At 61.1% G+C, this 15,172-nt stretch overlaps 1 protein-coding gene across 6 annotated transcripts; it reads left to right on the top strand.

Moving 5' to 3' along the window:
* Positions 1-24: 24 nt before the first annotated feature.
* MAP3K12 (mitogen-activated protein kinase kinase kinase 12) lies at positions 25-15,084 on the top strand. 6 transcript variants are annotated; one of them, XR_516707.4, is made up of 15 exons: positions 1,082-1,225; positions 9,588-10,070; positions 10,208-10,391; positions 10,562-10,753; positions 10,870-11,028; positions 11,133-11,291; positions 11,906-12,014; positions 12,129-12,238; positions 12,339-12,455; positions 12,552-12,689; positions 12,790-13,414; positions 13,575-13,645; positions 13,732-13,805; positions 13,904-13,997; positions 14,365-15,084. XR_516707.4 is itself a non-coding variant. In XM_051845554.2 (14 exons), the coding sequence occupies exons 2-14, from the start codon at positions 9,626-9,628 to the stop codon at positions 14,461-14,463; spliced, it is 2,682 nt and encodes an 893-aa protein (XP_051701514.1). In that variant the 5' UTR covers positions 25-161; positions 9,588-9,625; the 3' UTR covers positions 14,464-15,084. The 6 variants fall into 6 exon arrangements, 4 of the variants coding, with proteins under 4 accessions (XP_051701514.1, XP_008254758.1, XP_008254757.1 ...); XR_516706.4 differs by having other exon boundaries at positions 13,904-14,005; XM_051845554.2 differs by lacking the exon at positions 1,082-1,225 and adding an exon at positions 25-161 and having other exon boundaries at positions 13,732-14,005.
* Positions 15,085-15,172: the final 88 nt, after the last annotated feature.

Below are 15,172 nucleotides of genomic sequence, written 5' to 3'. Positions count from 1 at the left end.
GCTCTGCTCGCCGCACCGCCTTCTGGGAGGAGCGGACCTCCCCGCGCTCTTCCCCAGCTGCGGGCGGTTCGCAGTGTTTCCCTGTCGTCCCGCCTCCTTCCCCGGGCCGTGAGGCCGTGGACATGCGCACTGGCGAAGTGGAAGCGGCTGGAGGCGGGGCGGTAAGGGCTAACTCGAACGTGGGGCGGGGGGAGGAATCTTTGGGAGCCGAGAAAACTACAAATCCCAGGAGGTCGCGCGCCATCTTTGTCGCAGCTGGAGGGGCAGGGGCAAATGCGCACGAAAGGCCTCGCGATGTGATTGGCTGTCCCGATTGCGTGGCCTGCCCCCAGGCGCGTTGGGATTGGCTCCTTTAGGGGGGCGGGGACAGTCGGGGTGGCACCCCACACACACCTTGGCCCGCCTCTCTCCTGAGGAAAGGTGCTGATTGGCTGCGAGACGCAGCTGACGGGTCCTGGCTCTGCGGTCTGAGAGAGTGGCCGTACCTGGACGCGAGAGGGGGCTACTCCCTGCTCCTTAGGGCGCTGGGGCTGTTGCAGATGCAAGTCAGTCCAGCCCAGATTTCCGCCTCAGCCCCCAGCCTCAGAACCTGCTTCCCGTTCCTAGGTCGTCCCCCACAACCCCCACCCCCACCCACACCTCCCCGTTCATTCTGCGCGCTCCTAAAGCCTTTTAGAACGGCCTTCTAGAGCCGGCCAGGACACTGTGGGCCTGAGAATTGGGCTGTAGTGGGACCACACGATCAGATAACTAAGGCGCCTGGGCTCCTTCGGCTGAAGAGAGCCAGAGGGGACTCTGACCTCCTGAAAACGCGTGCACGGAGTAGTGTGGGTGCAGAGCCCCAAGTCTCACAACCACCCCCGGGCTAAAAGATGAAAGCGAGATCGTGTGACCTTGGCCAGAGAAATAGCACCACCACCCCCCCCCCCCCAAATTCTAAGGAGTGTTCTGGGAATGAGTCTGGGAAAAGATGTCTTGCCCCGGAGCTGGGGGGTCAAAGGCCCAGAGGAAGCTTGGGATGCTAATAAGGGGTCATCCACGAACACTGGAGAGGCATGGGGCCCAGAGCTGAGAGGATTCCAATTGGGTGGAACTGGAGTGGCGACAGTTAGGGGAGGCAGAGCTGGCTCGATGTGTGTGACGGAGAGCCGGGTCGGAGCGCTGGGGATCCCATCCGAGGAACTGCTCTCGCGGCGGGCAGGAAGCGATCCGCAAGAGGCCCGAGGTGGGACAGCCCTAGGACACCGCCAGCGGGCAGGCAGGGGGCACGGGCGGGCCGGGGACGAGCCTGGAGCGCGCCGGATGGCAGCAGCGGGCTCCTTTAAGAGGCCGGCGGCTCCAGCGCTGCATCCCCCGCTCAGGGCGTGTCCGTCCCGGGGGGCCAGGGGCGGGGGCCTCGGAAGGAGCGGGAGTTCAAGCCGAGTGGGGACGGGGCTAGGGGTCGGGGGGTGGGGGCCGGAAGCCGGGGCTGACATCCGTGCGCTCGGACCCCGCACGAGCCTCGCCGTGACAGCGCCCCGAGTCCGGTCGAGGGCAGCGGGGGGAGGCGGGAAGGCGGAGGAGAAGGAGGAGGAGGCGGGAGCAGCATCCGGAGCGGAGCTGCAGCAGCGCCGCCTTTTGTGCTGCGGCCGAGGAGCCCCCGAGGTGAGAGCCTGGCCGAGTGGTGGGGGGTGGGGGGCAGGCACGGGTCTGGGTCCTGGGATCCGGGCACCGAGGCAAGGTCGGGATGCAGATTTGGCGTGGCGGAGGGAGGCGGCGCAGGGATGCTGAGGCTGTTTGGATGGAGATCTGGGGACCTGGACCCGACGCCCGTGGGGATGGGAAGGAGGGAGGGATGCCGCGGCCCAGCCTGGAGCCCGAGGGCCCCTAGACTGGAAGGGAGGCTTGGGGTGGGGAGTGACTGGGGGACCGCCGTAAAGGACAGCGGTAAGGGAACAGCCTCTCTCCTCCCACTCAGCCTCTGGAGGGGAGGGAGGGAAGGCGGGGGGGGGGCGAGTTTGGGCCCCTCCAGGGAAGGAAAGCAAGGACATGGCCCGATGCACCCCCTGCCTCCCCCCACCCCACTGAGCAGACTGGACCTGAGGATTATTGGCAGAGAGCACCTGTTCCCCGAAGCCTGAGGCCCGGCCCCCTCCCCTTGCGGCTGTAATGCCCTGATCCCCTCCAGCTGTGGCTTTTGCCTCCAGCTGCTGTACACTCCCCTCCCCCCATGCATAGGTGGCCTCCTGCTGGTTCCGGCTCCTGTGACTCCCCTAACCCATTTCCTCAGGTCAGGCAGGCCCTGCCAGAGCCTCCTCCCTCTCCCACTCACACTCTTCAAACTCATTGACCAAAAAATAAAGCAAGAGTCCTTTCCACGGAGGTGGAACTTCCTGATAACCTGGCCTTGACCCAGGGGAGGCAGGAACAGGGGTCAAGGTGGGAAGAAATAGGTGTTCCTGGGAATTAGGGGAGCAGAATCCCACCTTTCAGGTCCCTGGCGGGTTCCCCCTTTGGCAGGAGTGTAGGGGAGCAGCCTTCAAGTAGAAGGGAGTGCACATCGGGGCTCCCACCCAGCCCCCAGTCCTCAAACCACAAGGCCGACTCCCTGAGCCTGAGGGTCACAGCCAAGGCCGGCAGGAGGGACTCAGGAAAGCTGCCCCAAGCCTTCCTGTCCAGACACTCGAGTTTCTCTGGGCCTAAGGGCCTTGCTCCCTCTCCCCTCACTCTGAGGAGTAGAAAAGCCCTGTCCACTCAGACTGTGACACAGGTGATGCAGGAAGACCCCAGCCCCCCACACACATAAAGACAGGCGTGCTGGGTGCCCACCTCTTGGGGAACCCCAGCCAGGAGCAGAGGAGTGCAGGGCAGGAGGTAGCCTGGGTGTTGTGGGCTTCAGCTGGGCTCCCCAGTGCTCCTGCTGTGAGACTCTGCTGGTGGCTGCCTTGGCCAAGAAGGGGGCCCCAGTCCCCAGCACCCACAGCCAGGGCCTGTCCACAGCACAGGCCTACCTGCGAGAAGGAAGGGGTCACACAGTCTACCTTTCCCAGAGCCCCTGCTAGGGCAGGAGGGGACCCCTCCAGTGGAGCTGGGCAGAGACTGATCTGCCGCAGCTGGGCTAGGGCTGGGAGGAGAGGCAGTGCCCCTGACCTTACTCCCGGGGAGGGCAAGGAAGGCCCTGGCCTGGCTCCTGCTCTCTCTGCCCTCCTGTTTCCTCCCCCACCACCCTTGCCACCAATTATACAAAACCTGCCAGTTGGTGCCAGCAAGGTCCAGAACTTCCCGGGCCAGGAACTTTTGTGACTGTCTCCGTCATGCCCCCAACGAGACAGTCAGATGGTGTTGTCATCACCTCTGCCTTAGACATGCGGACACTGACACTTAATTTCTTCAAAGTGAAAAACTTAGTCTGGGGCAAGAAGCAGGACTTGAACCCAGGTCTGTCGGGCCCGGAGCCCGTGCTCTTCTGCATGTAGAAACGCAGTGTTGGCCGCTGTGTGACCGAGGTGCCCCTTGCTCATGTGGGGATACAGCAATTAAGCTTGGTTCCTCTCCTGCCCCATCCCCACCAGCTCAGGTGCCCAGACTTGGCCTCAACCAGTCTCTGAGAGTCTGGGGTCTGCATTTACCCAGGCACAACGGCCCCAAGCTCCTTTTGAAATTTAAAGTAAGTTTTGCCTTTTTTTAAAAAGCCATTGAAAGGGAGTACCAAAAATACTAGAAAATATAGTTAAACCAAAAGCAGAAATCTGAAACATTTAGAATTCTACCTGCCTAGATGTGGCTAAGCTGTGGTATTTGTCCTCCCAGCTTTTAAGATTTTATTTATTTACTATGTATTTGAAAGCCACAGAAAGAGAGAGAGTGGGAGAAAGAGAGAGGGAGGACGACAGAAACAGAGATCTACATACTCTGGTTCAGTCCCCAAATGCCAGCGACGGCTGGGCCGGGCCAGGCCAAAGCCAGGAGACTGGAATTCAAGCTGGGTCTCCCACGTGGGTGTTAGGGGTCCAACAACTTGAGGACACGCATTAGCAGAGAGCTGGAATCAGAATGGAGCCGGGAATTGAACCCAGGGACTGCAGTATGGGACACGGCTGTCCCGAGCAGCGTTAGCCACTTGTCTTAACCACTGTGCCAAACACCTGCTCATCCAGACTTCTTTTTGTTTATTTTCATCCACTTGAAAGGCAGAGGGATAGAGAGAGAGAAATTTTCCATACGCTGGTTCATTCCCTAAAGGCCCACAACAGCCAGGGCTGGGCCAGGCCAAAGTCAGGAACCTGGAGCTCCATCGGGGTCTCTCCCGTGCACAGCCAGTTCTTGCTGCCTCCCAGGAGGCACATTAGCAGGAAGGTGGACCAGAAACAGAGTAGCCTGGACTCCCAACTGTGGGATGCTCGGTCCCAGGCGGTGGCTTAACCTGCTGCACCACAACATCTACTCCAGAGTTTATTTTTTGCCCCTTTTTCAAGACTTATTTTTGTATTTGAAAGGCCTGAGTTGCAGAGAGGGAGAACTTCCATTCCATCCACTGGCTCACTCCCCAAATGGCCACAACGGCCAGTGCTGGGCCAGACCGAAGCCAGAAGCCTGGAGCTTCATCTGGGTCTCCCAAGTGGATAGCAGGGACCCAAGCACTTGGGCCATGTTCTGCTGCTTCCCAGGCATATTAGCAGGGAGCAGGATCAGAAGTGGAGCAGCCGGGACTCAAAACTGGCACTCTTAGCGGGGTGCCAGCATTGCAGGAAGCGGCTTAACCCACGGTGCCAGAATGCCAGCCCTTAGATTTTCTTAAGTGTACATCTAGCTCAGGAACTGTTAAAATATGCTGAACTCCTTCCAGGCTCCCCTAGGGGCCCCCTGTGACTTATCCCCCCTTCGCCTCAGACCTCCGTGGGTAGGTGGGGCCTAGCAGGGATCCTGGGTCAGTGCTGTGGCTGCTTAGAGGAGAAGACTCCAGAAAGAGAACTTGGCCAGGCTGTGGGGACCGGTGCAGAGAATCGGGCCTTTCTACGGTTCCACTGGAACCTGAGATCGCGAGGCAGACAGGAGAGATGGCCTAGGCCTGGGCTCCAACCAAGCAAGGGGGCTGGCGGGCAGGCGTCGCACTTCCCAACTAACCCTCGCCACCCACCTCCATAAGCAGACTGAGCGCAGACCTGGCTCCCAGCTCTGGTCTCTCTAAAGCCACAGTTGGTGCTTTTCCCCTAAGCTGTCCTGTGCCGCTGCCCACCATCCTGGAAGCAGTCCAACAGCTCGGGCTGCTGGGTGAGGCCAAGGACCTGTGTTAAGGGGTGCTGTCCGGTCTCCCCTTCACCAGAGCACGACACAGGGAAAAGCCAGTCCCTGGAAGAACACTGTGGCTGGGACCAAATGACAAGTTGCAGCCTTGGTCCTTGTCTGAGCCTGCTCCTCTCCCTCGCAGCCCCCCTCCCACGTGCACTCAGGAGCCAGGGTGGGGGTGGGGGCTCTGCTCGGATTTCCTGAGTGGCTGTGAGGGAGCCCAGGGTCCAGACAGATGGCCTGGCCTCTGAACTACCCCCTCCATGGCCTCAGGATAAGCAGCTTGGCCTTGAGAACCTGCAGTGGGGTGGGGGTGGGGGTGCTTCGAAGGAGCTGAGCAGCTTCACCTGGCCCAGCCTCAAGCATCCCAGGCTGGAGGAATGGGGTGGGGGGGGGCTTCTGCCCCTACTCCACCCTGCAGTTTTCTTAGGGGGCCCTCTGGGGGCGCCAGCAAACCTGCAGCTGCATTAGGGCCTCCCAGTGTCCAAGAAGCCCCTCCCCTGGCAGATGTGGGGTTCAGAGAGCATCCTGCCCCTTCCCTGGACCTGACAGAATGACTGACAGAGATACCCGCCGCTCCGATCGCATTGCAGCCCTTCCCCCTCGTGCTGCATAATTGATGGCCCGGGAGACAGCGCCCCTCCCCCCAGGTGACGAATGTCTGGGCCGGGGGCTCCCAGCCATACTATCCCCCCCAAAGCCCCGGCGCCGCCGGGGCACAGCTGGCGGGTCAGGATAAAGGAGCCGGCCCGGGGGTGGGGGGTGGAGCGGGTAGAGGACCAGGGCTGCAGCTCCCTGGGGCACGTGGCCTGCTCCTGCGCTGGGGGCGGGGTGGGCCTGGCCAGACCCCTTGCTTTTCCCTGGTCTCCCATTCCTCCAAAGACACACAGGTGAAGTGGCTTCTCTGGACACCCGAGGGGCCTCCGGGATGAGCCTGGTGACCTGGAGGGAGAGGCAGCCGTGCCTGACCCCGCCTTAAAAAGTCGGGGCTGGGGAGGTGCTCCCACCCGCACTCCCCGGGACGGGGGGGGGGGGGCTCTGCTTTCCAAGCCCCCCCAGTGCAGGCTGCACTCCGCGGCGCCTCCCGCGGTTCCCAGCTGTGCCTTCGCCCTGGCCATGTCCTGCCTCCCTCGCTCTCCATTTCCTGCACCGCATCCCGACAGCCAAGCCCAAGCCCCTGCTCTCTGATACCCATCGCTTCTCCTCCGGATGCCCTCTGGCCCCTGAAGGACTCCCTTATCTGCCCCTGGGACCGCACGCGGCGAAGGCGCACTGGGGCCGGCCGCTAGCCGGCCGCTAGCCGGGGTCGCACCTCGGGCTCCGGACGCCCGAGGCCACCCCGGCACCGGCCACATGGGCCGCGCAGCGCGGCCCCGCCCCCGCGGCGCGCTCACGTGACCCTGGGCTAATCTGGTCCTGGTGACTTCACGCGCCTCGGGCCCAGTCGTCATGGTTACGCCGCAGCGCCCCGCGCTTCTCCGGGCCGCCGTGTCCCCTCCCCTGGCCCACCCGGACCCCCGCCCCCAGCCACGTGACGGCTGGGAAGGAGGTCGGGAGGGGGGAGGGGGCGCCGCGGCCGTAACCCCTTCCTCTCCGCTTGGTGGGGCTCCGACTCGGGCTTTGGGATCCTGGCCTCGTGGCCTGATGGCCCCCGCGGACCCCATCCCACCATCCTTGTTTCCAGTCCAGCACGAGCAGGCCAGAGCGTCCGAGAGCCCGCGGGCCTCGGTTCTGGACGGTCCAGGAAGGAAGCGCCGGCTTGGGGGCAGGGGGAGGGCGGGCAGGTGAGAGCCCCCGGCTCCTGCAGAGGAAATTCTGTGTGGGTGGGTGGGGGGCGCTTGGCTGGCCTGTGTTTGGTTTGCATTAGCTCTGGGAAGGGCAGGTATCTAGCAGGATGCCTTAGGGATTCCGGAGCTGGACTTGTGATTTCCGCTTTCTGGGTCTGTGTTGGCAAGGATGGAATGGGAGCGTCTCTGAGCACCAAGCTGTCTGCGGGCGCGCCCCGAGGAGGGACTGACCTGCAGCGGTGGGGAAGGCTCGTGAGAGTTGCACAGAGCACACCTGGGGGCTTGGGCTCACTGTGGCACCACAGGCAGGCCACTTAATCCCACCATGCCGTAGTGTGTAAAAGGGGCCAAGAATGCCCACCTTACTGCTTTGGGGCTCGAATGCACTGTTGTGCGGATTGCAGAGGCTAACATTCGCAGTAAACCTTATGCCCCCCCAGCTCAGGCTTTTTGCCTGTTGTAGCCTGGGGTGGGCTGAGTTTCTGTATGGCCTGCCTGGGGTCCAGCAGTCTGGAGGGATGAGGCTGGCGTGGCTGGGCGGACCAGAGCTCGGAGCCAAGACTACCAGGGTGAGGGCAGAGGGCAGCTGGGGTCTGAGACAGACGAGGGGGTGTGGCAAGTACACATTTTTAGAAAACTCCTTGGTGGGCGCCGCGGCTCAATAGGCTAATCCTCCAACTAGTGGCGCCGGCACACAGGGTTCTAGTCCCGGGCGGGGCGCCGGATTCTGTCCCGGTTGCCCCTCTTCCAGGCCAGCTTTCTGCTGTGGCCAGGGAGTGCAGTGGAGGATGGTCCGGGTGCTTGGGCCCTGCACCTCATGGGAGACCAGGAGAAGTACCTGGCTCCTGCCATCGGATCAGCGCGGTGCGCCGGCCGCAGCGCACCAGCCATGGCGGCCATTGGAGTGTGAACCAACGGCAAAAGGAAGACCTTTCTCTGTCTCTCTCACTGTCCACTCTGCCTGTAAAAAAAAAAAAAAAAAAAAAAATTTAAAAAGAAAGAAAACAAAACTGCTTGGTGGTAGTGGGAGACTTGGAGAGGATTGAAGAGGTCACTGTCCTGGGCCAGGCGACAACTGCTACCTGTGCTTGACTGAAGGCAGTTATAAGAATCACCTGAGGTGCCCGATGGGTGGGGCAGATCCCAGGGCTACCCTGCGCTAAGGAAGTGTTCTGTGGAAAGGCCTGGAAATGTACCTGTTCCCAGAATCAAGCAGCCTCGCGTCTCTACGTCATCGACACCTTACCACCGCTTCCGCTGTGGTTCAGGGGAGGGGCTGGGAGCTGCCTGGATGTGGCGGGAGATGGGCACTCAGGATGACCGCCGGTGGCGAGCTCTGGCCCACTCGGATTCCTGCTGGGTGGATTATCCGTGTGTATACTTGCAGAAACTCCGCCGTGGCTCTCCTGAGGTCACACAGCCGTTATTAAATGGCCGAGGCAGGTCTAGGGTTGGAGAGTTTAGAGGCTATGCACTGGGGCAGATCGCCATTGCCTAGAAAGCTGGGTCTTGATTTAGGGAGCTGCGGCTGGGGCAGTGGAGAAGAGAGAGAAGACAGGGCCTCCTTTGAGCTCCGAGAGAGCAGCTGTGATGGGAGGGCCAGGGGAGATGAAGCAGCGGCCACAGCTTGTTCTGCATCCACATCGAACGGTTCTGCCCCTTGCACAGAGCGTGCCGGGAGGGCGGTGACAGCACACTGAGCCCCGGTGTGCACCTGTGCGTCCTGAGCGTGTCATAGGCACTCACCTGAGTTCAGTGTTCCTGAGGGCCCCCGGTGGTACCCTGTGCCAAGTACGTGAGTGGAAGGGACAGGTGCATCACCTGCAGTGCTGAGGTTGAGACCTCGCTGTGTGACACACAGGCGTACCCGCGTATGTCAAGTGTAGTGCGACACAGAGAAGGGGACTGGTGCCTGCAGAGTCCGTGTATTTTACCAGCATGTGCCTGAGTGGGGCAGATACTTGAGAACAGTACTCAGGGCTGTTACCTGGATACCCGACTGTTGCTTGTGTCACCGATAGATGCCCGAGAGGAGGCCAAGTATGGCAGGCTCCCTCCTCACCCTAGGGGGAGACTCAAGGGTTATACCCAGAGCCGGCGCCGTGGCTCAATAGGCTAATCCTCCGCCTAGCGGCGCCGGCACACCGGGTTCTAGTCCCGGTCAGGGCGCAGGATTCTGTCCCGGTTGCCCCTCTTCCAGGCCAGCTCTCTGCTGTGGCCCGGGAGTGCAGTGGAGGATGGCCCAAGTGCTTGGGCCCTGCACCCCATGGGAGACCAGGAGAAGCACCTGGCTCCTGGCTTCGGATCAGTGCGGTGCGCCAGCCGCAGCGCACTGGCTGCGGCGGCCATTGGAGGGTGAACCAACGGCAAAGGAAGACCTTTCTGTCTGTCTCTCTCACTGTCCACTCTGCCTGTCAAAAACAAAACAAAACAAAAAAAGGTTATACCCTGTAGGGCTGCCCTGAGGCCAGCTCTCTGCAGCCTGAACATCTCTTGCTGGGGATGGCAGCCCTGACCGGCCCTTCCTCTGCGCAGGGCCTGCCGCTCACCACCACAGCGGGGGCACAGCCGCCATGGCCTGCCTCCATGAGACCCGCACGCCCTCCCCTTCCTTCGGGGGCTTCGTGTCCACGCTCAGCGAGGCATCCATGCGCAAACTGGACCCGGACACTTCCGACTGCACCCCCGAGAAGGACCTGACCCCTACGCAGTGCGTGCTTCGCGATGTAGTGCCCCTCGGTGGGCAGGGCGGGGGCGGGCCCAGCCCCTCCCCGGGTGGGGAGCCGCCCCCCGAGCCTTTTGCCAACAGCGTTCTGCAGCTCCACGAGCAGGACGCAGGAGGCCCCGGGGGAGCCACGGGGTCTCCTGAGAGCCGGGCGTCCAGGGTTCGAGCTGACGAGGTGCGGCTACAGTGCCAGAGTGGCAGTGGCTTCCTGGAAGGCCTCTTTGGCTGCCTGCGCCCCGTGTGGACCATGATTGGCAAGGCCTACTCCACGGAGCACAAGCAGCAGCAGGAAGGTAGGTGCTGTGCTTGCGGGAGCCCCACCTCCAGCACCTGAGTCTCTCCCTCCCCACGGCCCAGCCCCAGGCCCTTCACCGCTGCCCACCCAGTGCCCTGGCCCTGAGCCTTGTGGCACTGTGCCTCCTGTCCACAGACCCTTGGGAGGTCCCCTTTGAGGAAATCCTGGACCTGCAGTGGGTAGGCTCGGGGGCCCAGGGCGCCGTCTTCCTGGGGCGCTTCCACGGGGAAGAGGTGGCTGTGAAGAAGGTGCGAGACCTCAAGGAGACTGACATCAAACACCTGCGGAAGCTGAAGCACCCCAACATCATCACTTTCAAGTGAGGCCCCTGGCAGGGGCTGGGGGCTGGGACCCTCCTGGGCTGTGGGACCCAGCCACGTCCTTCCCTGAGGACACTTCCAAATGGCATGGGTGGGAAAGGGGGCTTCCAAGTGTGAGCCAGGTGGGAGCCAGGTGGCCGAAGCCTTCACACCACTGTTTGGCCCCCAGGGGTGTGTGCACCCAGGCCCCCTGCTACTGCATCCTCATGGAGTTCTGCGCCCAGGGCCAGCTGTACGAGGTGCTGCGGGCTGGCCGCCCAGTCACCCCCTCCTTGCTGGTTGACTGGTCCATGGGCATCGCCGGGGGCATGAACTACCTACACCTGCACAAGATCATCCACCGAGACCTCAAGTCCCCTAAGTGAGTATACAAGTGGGTGCACGTGGGGTCCCGTCTCGGGAGGGCTGCAGTGGAGCCCACACAGTCAGGGGATGTGTGCGGAAGGGCAGAGTCCAGCTGACTGCTCTCTTTCCCAGCATGCTAATCACATACGATGATGTGGTCAAGATCTCAGATTTCGGCACTTCCAAGGAGCTGAGTGACAAGAGCACCAAGATGTCCTTTGCAGGGACAGTGGCCTGGATGGCCCCAGAGGTGATCCGCAATGAGCCCGTGTCTGAGAAGGTGGACATCTGGTGAGGGCCAGGCTGGGCCAGGGGCGGGGGCACTTCCGGGGACTAGACATGGCGGCCAGGGCTTCTACAGAGAGCCCCTCCCAAGTGAAGCCCCTCCTCCTCAGGTCCTTTGGTGTGGTGCTGTGGGAACTGCTGACGGGTGAGATTCCCTACAAAGACGTGGACTCCTCCGCCATCATCTGGGGTGTGGGCAGCAACAGTCTGCATCTGCCTGTGCCCTCCAGCTGCCCAGATGGCTTCAAAATCCTACTCCGCCAGTGCTGGTGAGGATGGGCTCGGGCTGGGGAGCAAGGGGGTGTTGCTGGTGGGTAGCTGGCTCCTAGAACCCGGCCACCCAGGGCCTGAATCCGTAACAGAAAATCCCAGCTCCCAGAACCCAGGATGGAGAATGTGGGTGTAGCGGGCTGAGCTGGCCATAACCTGCAGCGGGTGTGGGCGACTCAGGCTGCCTTCCATTTGGAATGGGCTCATGCAGCCTCCCAGGCTGAGCGACTCCGGGCAGGTGGTATCACTTCCAAACCCTCTCCTCATCTGTGCGCCATGGGTAACAGTACCCGCTAACCAGGGCTGCTACCAAGCGCCAGAGTACACAGAAGGGGCACCGGGACAGCCAAGCCTCCAGGAGCAGGGAACCCGGACCCCCAGGCAAGCTTGAGGCCTCTCCAGCTGTGGTCAGGCATTTCCAGGCGCTTCCTTTGAAGGCCTTGGGGAAGAGTGTGACCTGGGAGGACAAGTTGTCACGTGGAATTGCACAGGTCTCCTCACTTCCACTTCCTAGCTGACAGAGTTCTTGGGGCACAGGATCGGGGTCTTGAGGACACTTTGGGCAGGATGTTCTAAGCTGCTATCTGAAACCCACCGCCCAATTTCCCTCCAGGAACAGCAAACCTCGAAACCGCCCATCATTCCGGCAGATCCTGCTGCACCTGGACATCGCCTCAGCCGACGTGCTCTCCACACCGCAGGAGACCTACTTCAAGTCCCAGGTGGGGGGGGGGGGGCGCCCGCCCCACCCCGGCCACGTGCTGTGGCGCTGGCAGCCCAGACTGTCTACCAGGCAGACAGACGCGACCCTCACCCCTCATCGTCTCCACCCCCAGGCAGAGTGGCGGGAAGAAGTCAAGCTGCACTTTGAAAAGATTAAGTCCGAAGGGACCTGTCTGCACCGCCTGGAAGAGGAGCTGGTGATGCGGAGGAGAGAGGAGCTCAGGTGCGTGCTCAAGTCTGGGAGGCGACTTGCCCACTATGTCACTGAGAACCTTCTCAGCAGGTGAACCTGGTTCACTGGAGGAGCTTTCTACCTGTTTCAGACATGCCTTGGACATCCGGGAACACTATGAGAGGAAGCTGGAGCGCGCCAACAATCTGTACATGGAACTGAATGCTCTCATGTTGCAGCTGGAACTCAAGGAGCGGGAGCTGCTCAGGTAACCCCGCCTGTCCTTAGGCATCAATTCCCCAAAGCCCCACCCCCACCCCGAGCTGAGCCCACTGAGCCAACTAAGAGGTGCATGGATGTTTAGGCGGGAGCAAGCTCTAGAGCGCAGGTGCCCGGGCCTGCTGAAGTCCCACCCTTCCCGAGGCATCCTGCATGGCAACACCATGGAGAAGCTCATCAAGAAGCGCAATGTGCCGCAGAAGCTGTCTCCTCACAGCAAAAGGTGGGAGTGGGGAGCTCCTGATGCCCATGCAGGCCAGCCCACGTTCAGGGAGTGCTCTGGGCACAGAAATGCCTTATTCTGATCCTCTCTCCCCTACCAGGCCAGATATCCTCAAGACCGAGTCTTTACTACCTAAGCTAGATGCAGCCCTGAGTGGAGTGGGGCTTCCTGGGTGCCCCAAAGGACCCCCTTCACCGGGGCGGAATCGCCGTGGCAAGACGCGTCACCGGAAGGCCAGCGCCAAGGGCAGCTGCGGGGACCTGCCTGGGCTTCGTGCAGCTGTGCCAGCCCATGAACCCGGGGGACCGGGAAGCCCGGGGTCCCTAGCAGGGGGACCTTCAGCTTGGGAGGCCTGCCCCCCAGCCCTCCGTGGGCTCCACCATGACCTCCTGCTCCGCAAGATGTCTTCCTCGTCCCCAGACCTGCTGTCGGCAGCACTAGGAGCCCGGGGCCGGGGCACCTCAGGGGCAGCTGGTGATCCTGGCTCGCCACCACCTGCCAGGGGGGACACACCCCCCAGCGAAGGCTCAGCCCCTGGCTCCACCAGCCCAGATTCACCTGGGGGAGCCAAAGGAGAGCCCCCTCCAGCAGTAGGGCCTGGCGAAGGCGTGGGGCTGCTGGGAACTGGAAAGGAAGGGACAGCAGGCCGGGGAGGAAGCCGGGCTGGGTCCCAACACTTGACCCCGGCTGCACTGCTGTACAGGGCTGCTGTCACCAGAAGTCAGGTAAAGTATGCACAACTCCCTGAACTCTAACTCTTCCCTGGGCCACTGCCATATTCTATTCCTGATCTAAGGCGCTGACCAACCTTCCTTTGCTCCCTTCTGAGGTTCTTAGTGACCTCTCCCACCTTGACCACAGCCCCCCTGCCCCATCTCCCTGCAGAAACGCGGCATCTCCTCAGAAGAGGAGGAAGGAGAGGTAGACAGTGAAGTAGAGCTGACATCAAGCCAGAGGTGAGCAATGGAGTTCAGGAGTGGCCTTGCTTCTCTGCTGCAAGGGGCAAAACTGAGCTGTAACCCACTGTCTCTGCAAAACCTAGGTGGCCTCAGGGCCTGAACATGCGCCAGTCACTATCTACCTTCAGCTCAGAGAATCCATCAGACGGGGAGGAAGGTACAGCTAGTGAGCCTTCCCCTAGTGGCACACCTGAGGTTGGCAGTACCAACACCGACGAGCGGCCGGATGAACGGTCTGATGACATGTGCTCCCAGGGCTCGGAACTTCCATCGGACCCACCAGCTTCTGAGGTGGTCACTGATCCCGAACCCAGCTCCCTGCCTATCCCACAGCAGGACCTACTCCGAGGTGAGCAGGTGAGTCACCTAACAGAGCCAGGAGCAGCTGCACAAGCCAGAGAGGTCCCTGAATTTAGGAGCCAGTTTCCTCCCACAAAGACAGCAAAAAGCCACGTGGCGGAATGAGGCCTGTAATATAAGCACTGGAGGCACAGCATGTACAAAGAGCAGCCAAGGAGGGATCCTCCGAGTAGGTGGTCTGGTGCTCAGCAGTAGCCTCAGCAGTTTGGATCCTAGCAATCAGTAAGCCGCTGGCTTGCCAAAAAAATGTATATATAAGCAAGTAAAAAACCCCAGTGCGAGGCCCTGAAGGAAATCTAACTTGTAATGCTGAGATGCTGAGCCCCACCTCACTGCATTTCTGCTCTTCCTCGCAGGGCCCTCCCAATTCTGAGGACTCAGACTGTGACAGCACTGAACTGGACAACTCCAACAGCATTGATGCCTTGCGGCCCCCAGCCTCCCTCCCTCCCTGAAAGCCACCTTATTTCCTGTACATAGAGAAATATTTATATAAATAATATATATGCGCCACATAATCAACAGAGAATGATGGGGCTGTCCCAGCCTTAAGTCAGACTTGAGAGAGACTGACCCCCCTGACCAATTCACCTGATAAACTGTAGGGACACTGGCAGCTGTCAAAATGAGTAAGTACGGCCCTGGAGTTGTGCGCAAGGGCAGACTGCTTCGCTCCGGACCTTCTGTTCAGCAAGCAGTGAGGCCAGAGAAAGCCAGGCTTGTCTCTGTGCACCTCTCCCCACGTACGGGGTGGGGGCAGGAGCAGGACCCAGTTAGACTGCACTTTTCTGTTTACACACTTTGCACTTGGGAGGAGGGAGACTCAGGCTGGGTCCTCCCCTCGGAGGGTTCTCAGGTGGCAATGTGACTCATTTCTTTGTCCCTCCGTTTCTCTGCCCAAGCCCTAGCCTAGCTTGGGGCCCAGGGGGAGGTTAGGACACTGATAGCATGTGGTGGCTCAGGCTGAAGGACTGGGGTGCTGTTTTAAGTCCCTGCTTTTACCTGGTGCCTGATTGGGGTGGGGACTGTCATTGTAATCCCTGTGAAAACCTTGAAATATAACCACTCCATGCAGGCCCAGCTGTTGAGGGTTTTCTTGGTGAATAAATGGGTAGCATACATAAGCCTGGGGCAGGCTTCATCTGAGGACTTTGGACAAGTGAC

Source organism: Oryctolagus cuniculus, chromosome 11 (genome assembly GCF_964237555.1).
Source record: "Oryctolagus cuniculus chromosome 11, mOryCun1.1, whole genome shotgun sequence".
Lineage (NCBI taxonomy): Eukaryota > Metazoa > Chordata > Mammalia > Lagomorpha > Leporidae > Oryctolagus > Oryctolagus cuniculus.
Note: the sequence above shows the minus strand (reverse complement) of the source record. Positions and strands in the feature narration are given on the sequence as shown.

Bases quoted from the DNA above. Each gene is read 5' to 3' on its own strand.
- MAP3K12 (XM_008256535.4), top strand. From the start codon at position 1,132: ATGTGTGTGACGGAGAGCCGGGTCGGAGCGCTGGGGATCCCATCCGAG. The intron at 10,754-10,869 runs GTGAGTATACAA...TCTCTTTCCCAG, and splicing joins CGAGACCTCAAGTCCCCTAA to CATGCTAATCACATACGATG. The intron at 11,292-11,905 runs GTGAGGATGGGC...ATTTCCCTCCAG, and splicing joins ATCCTACTCCGCCAGTGCTG to GAACAGCAAACCTCGAAACC.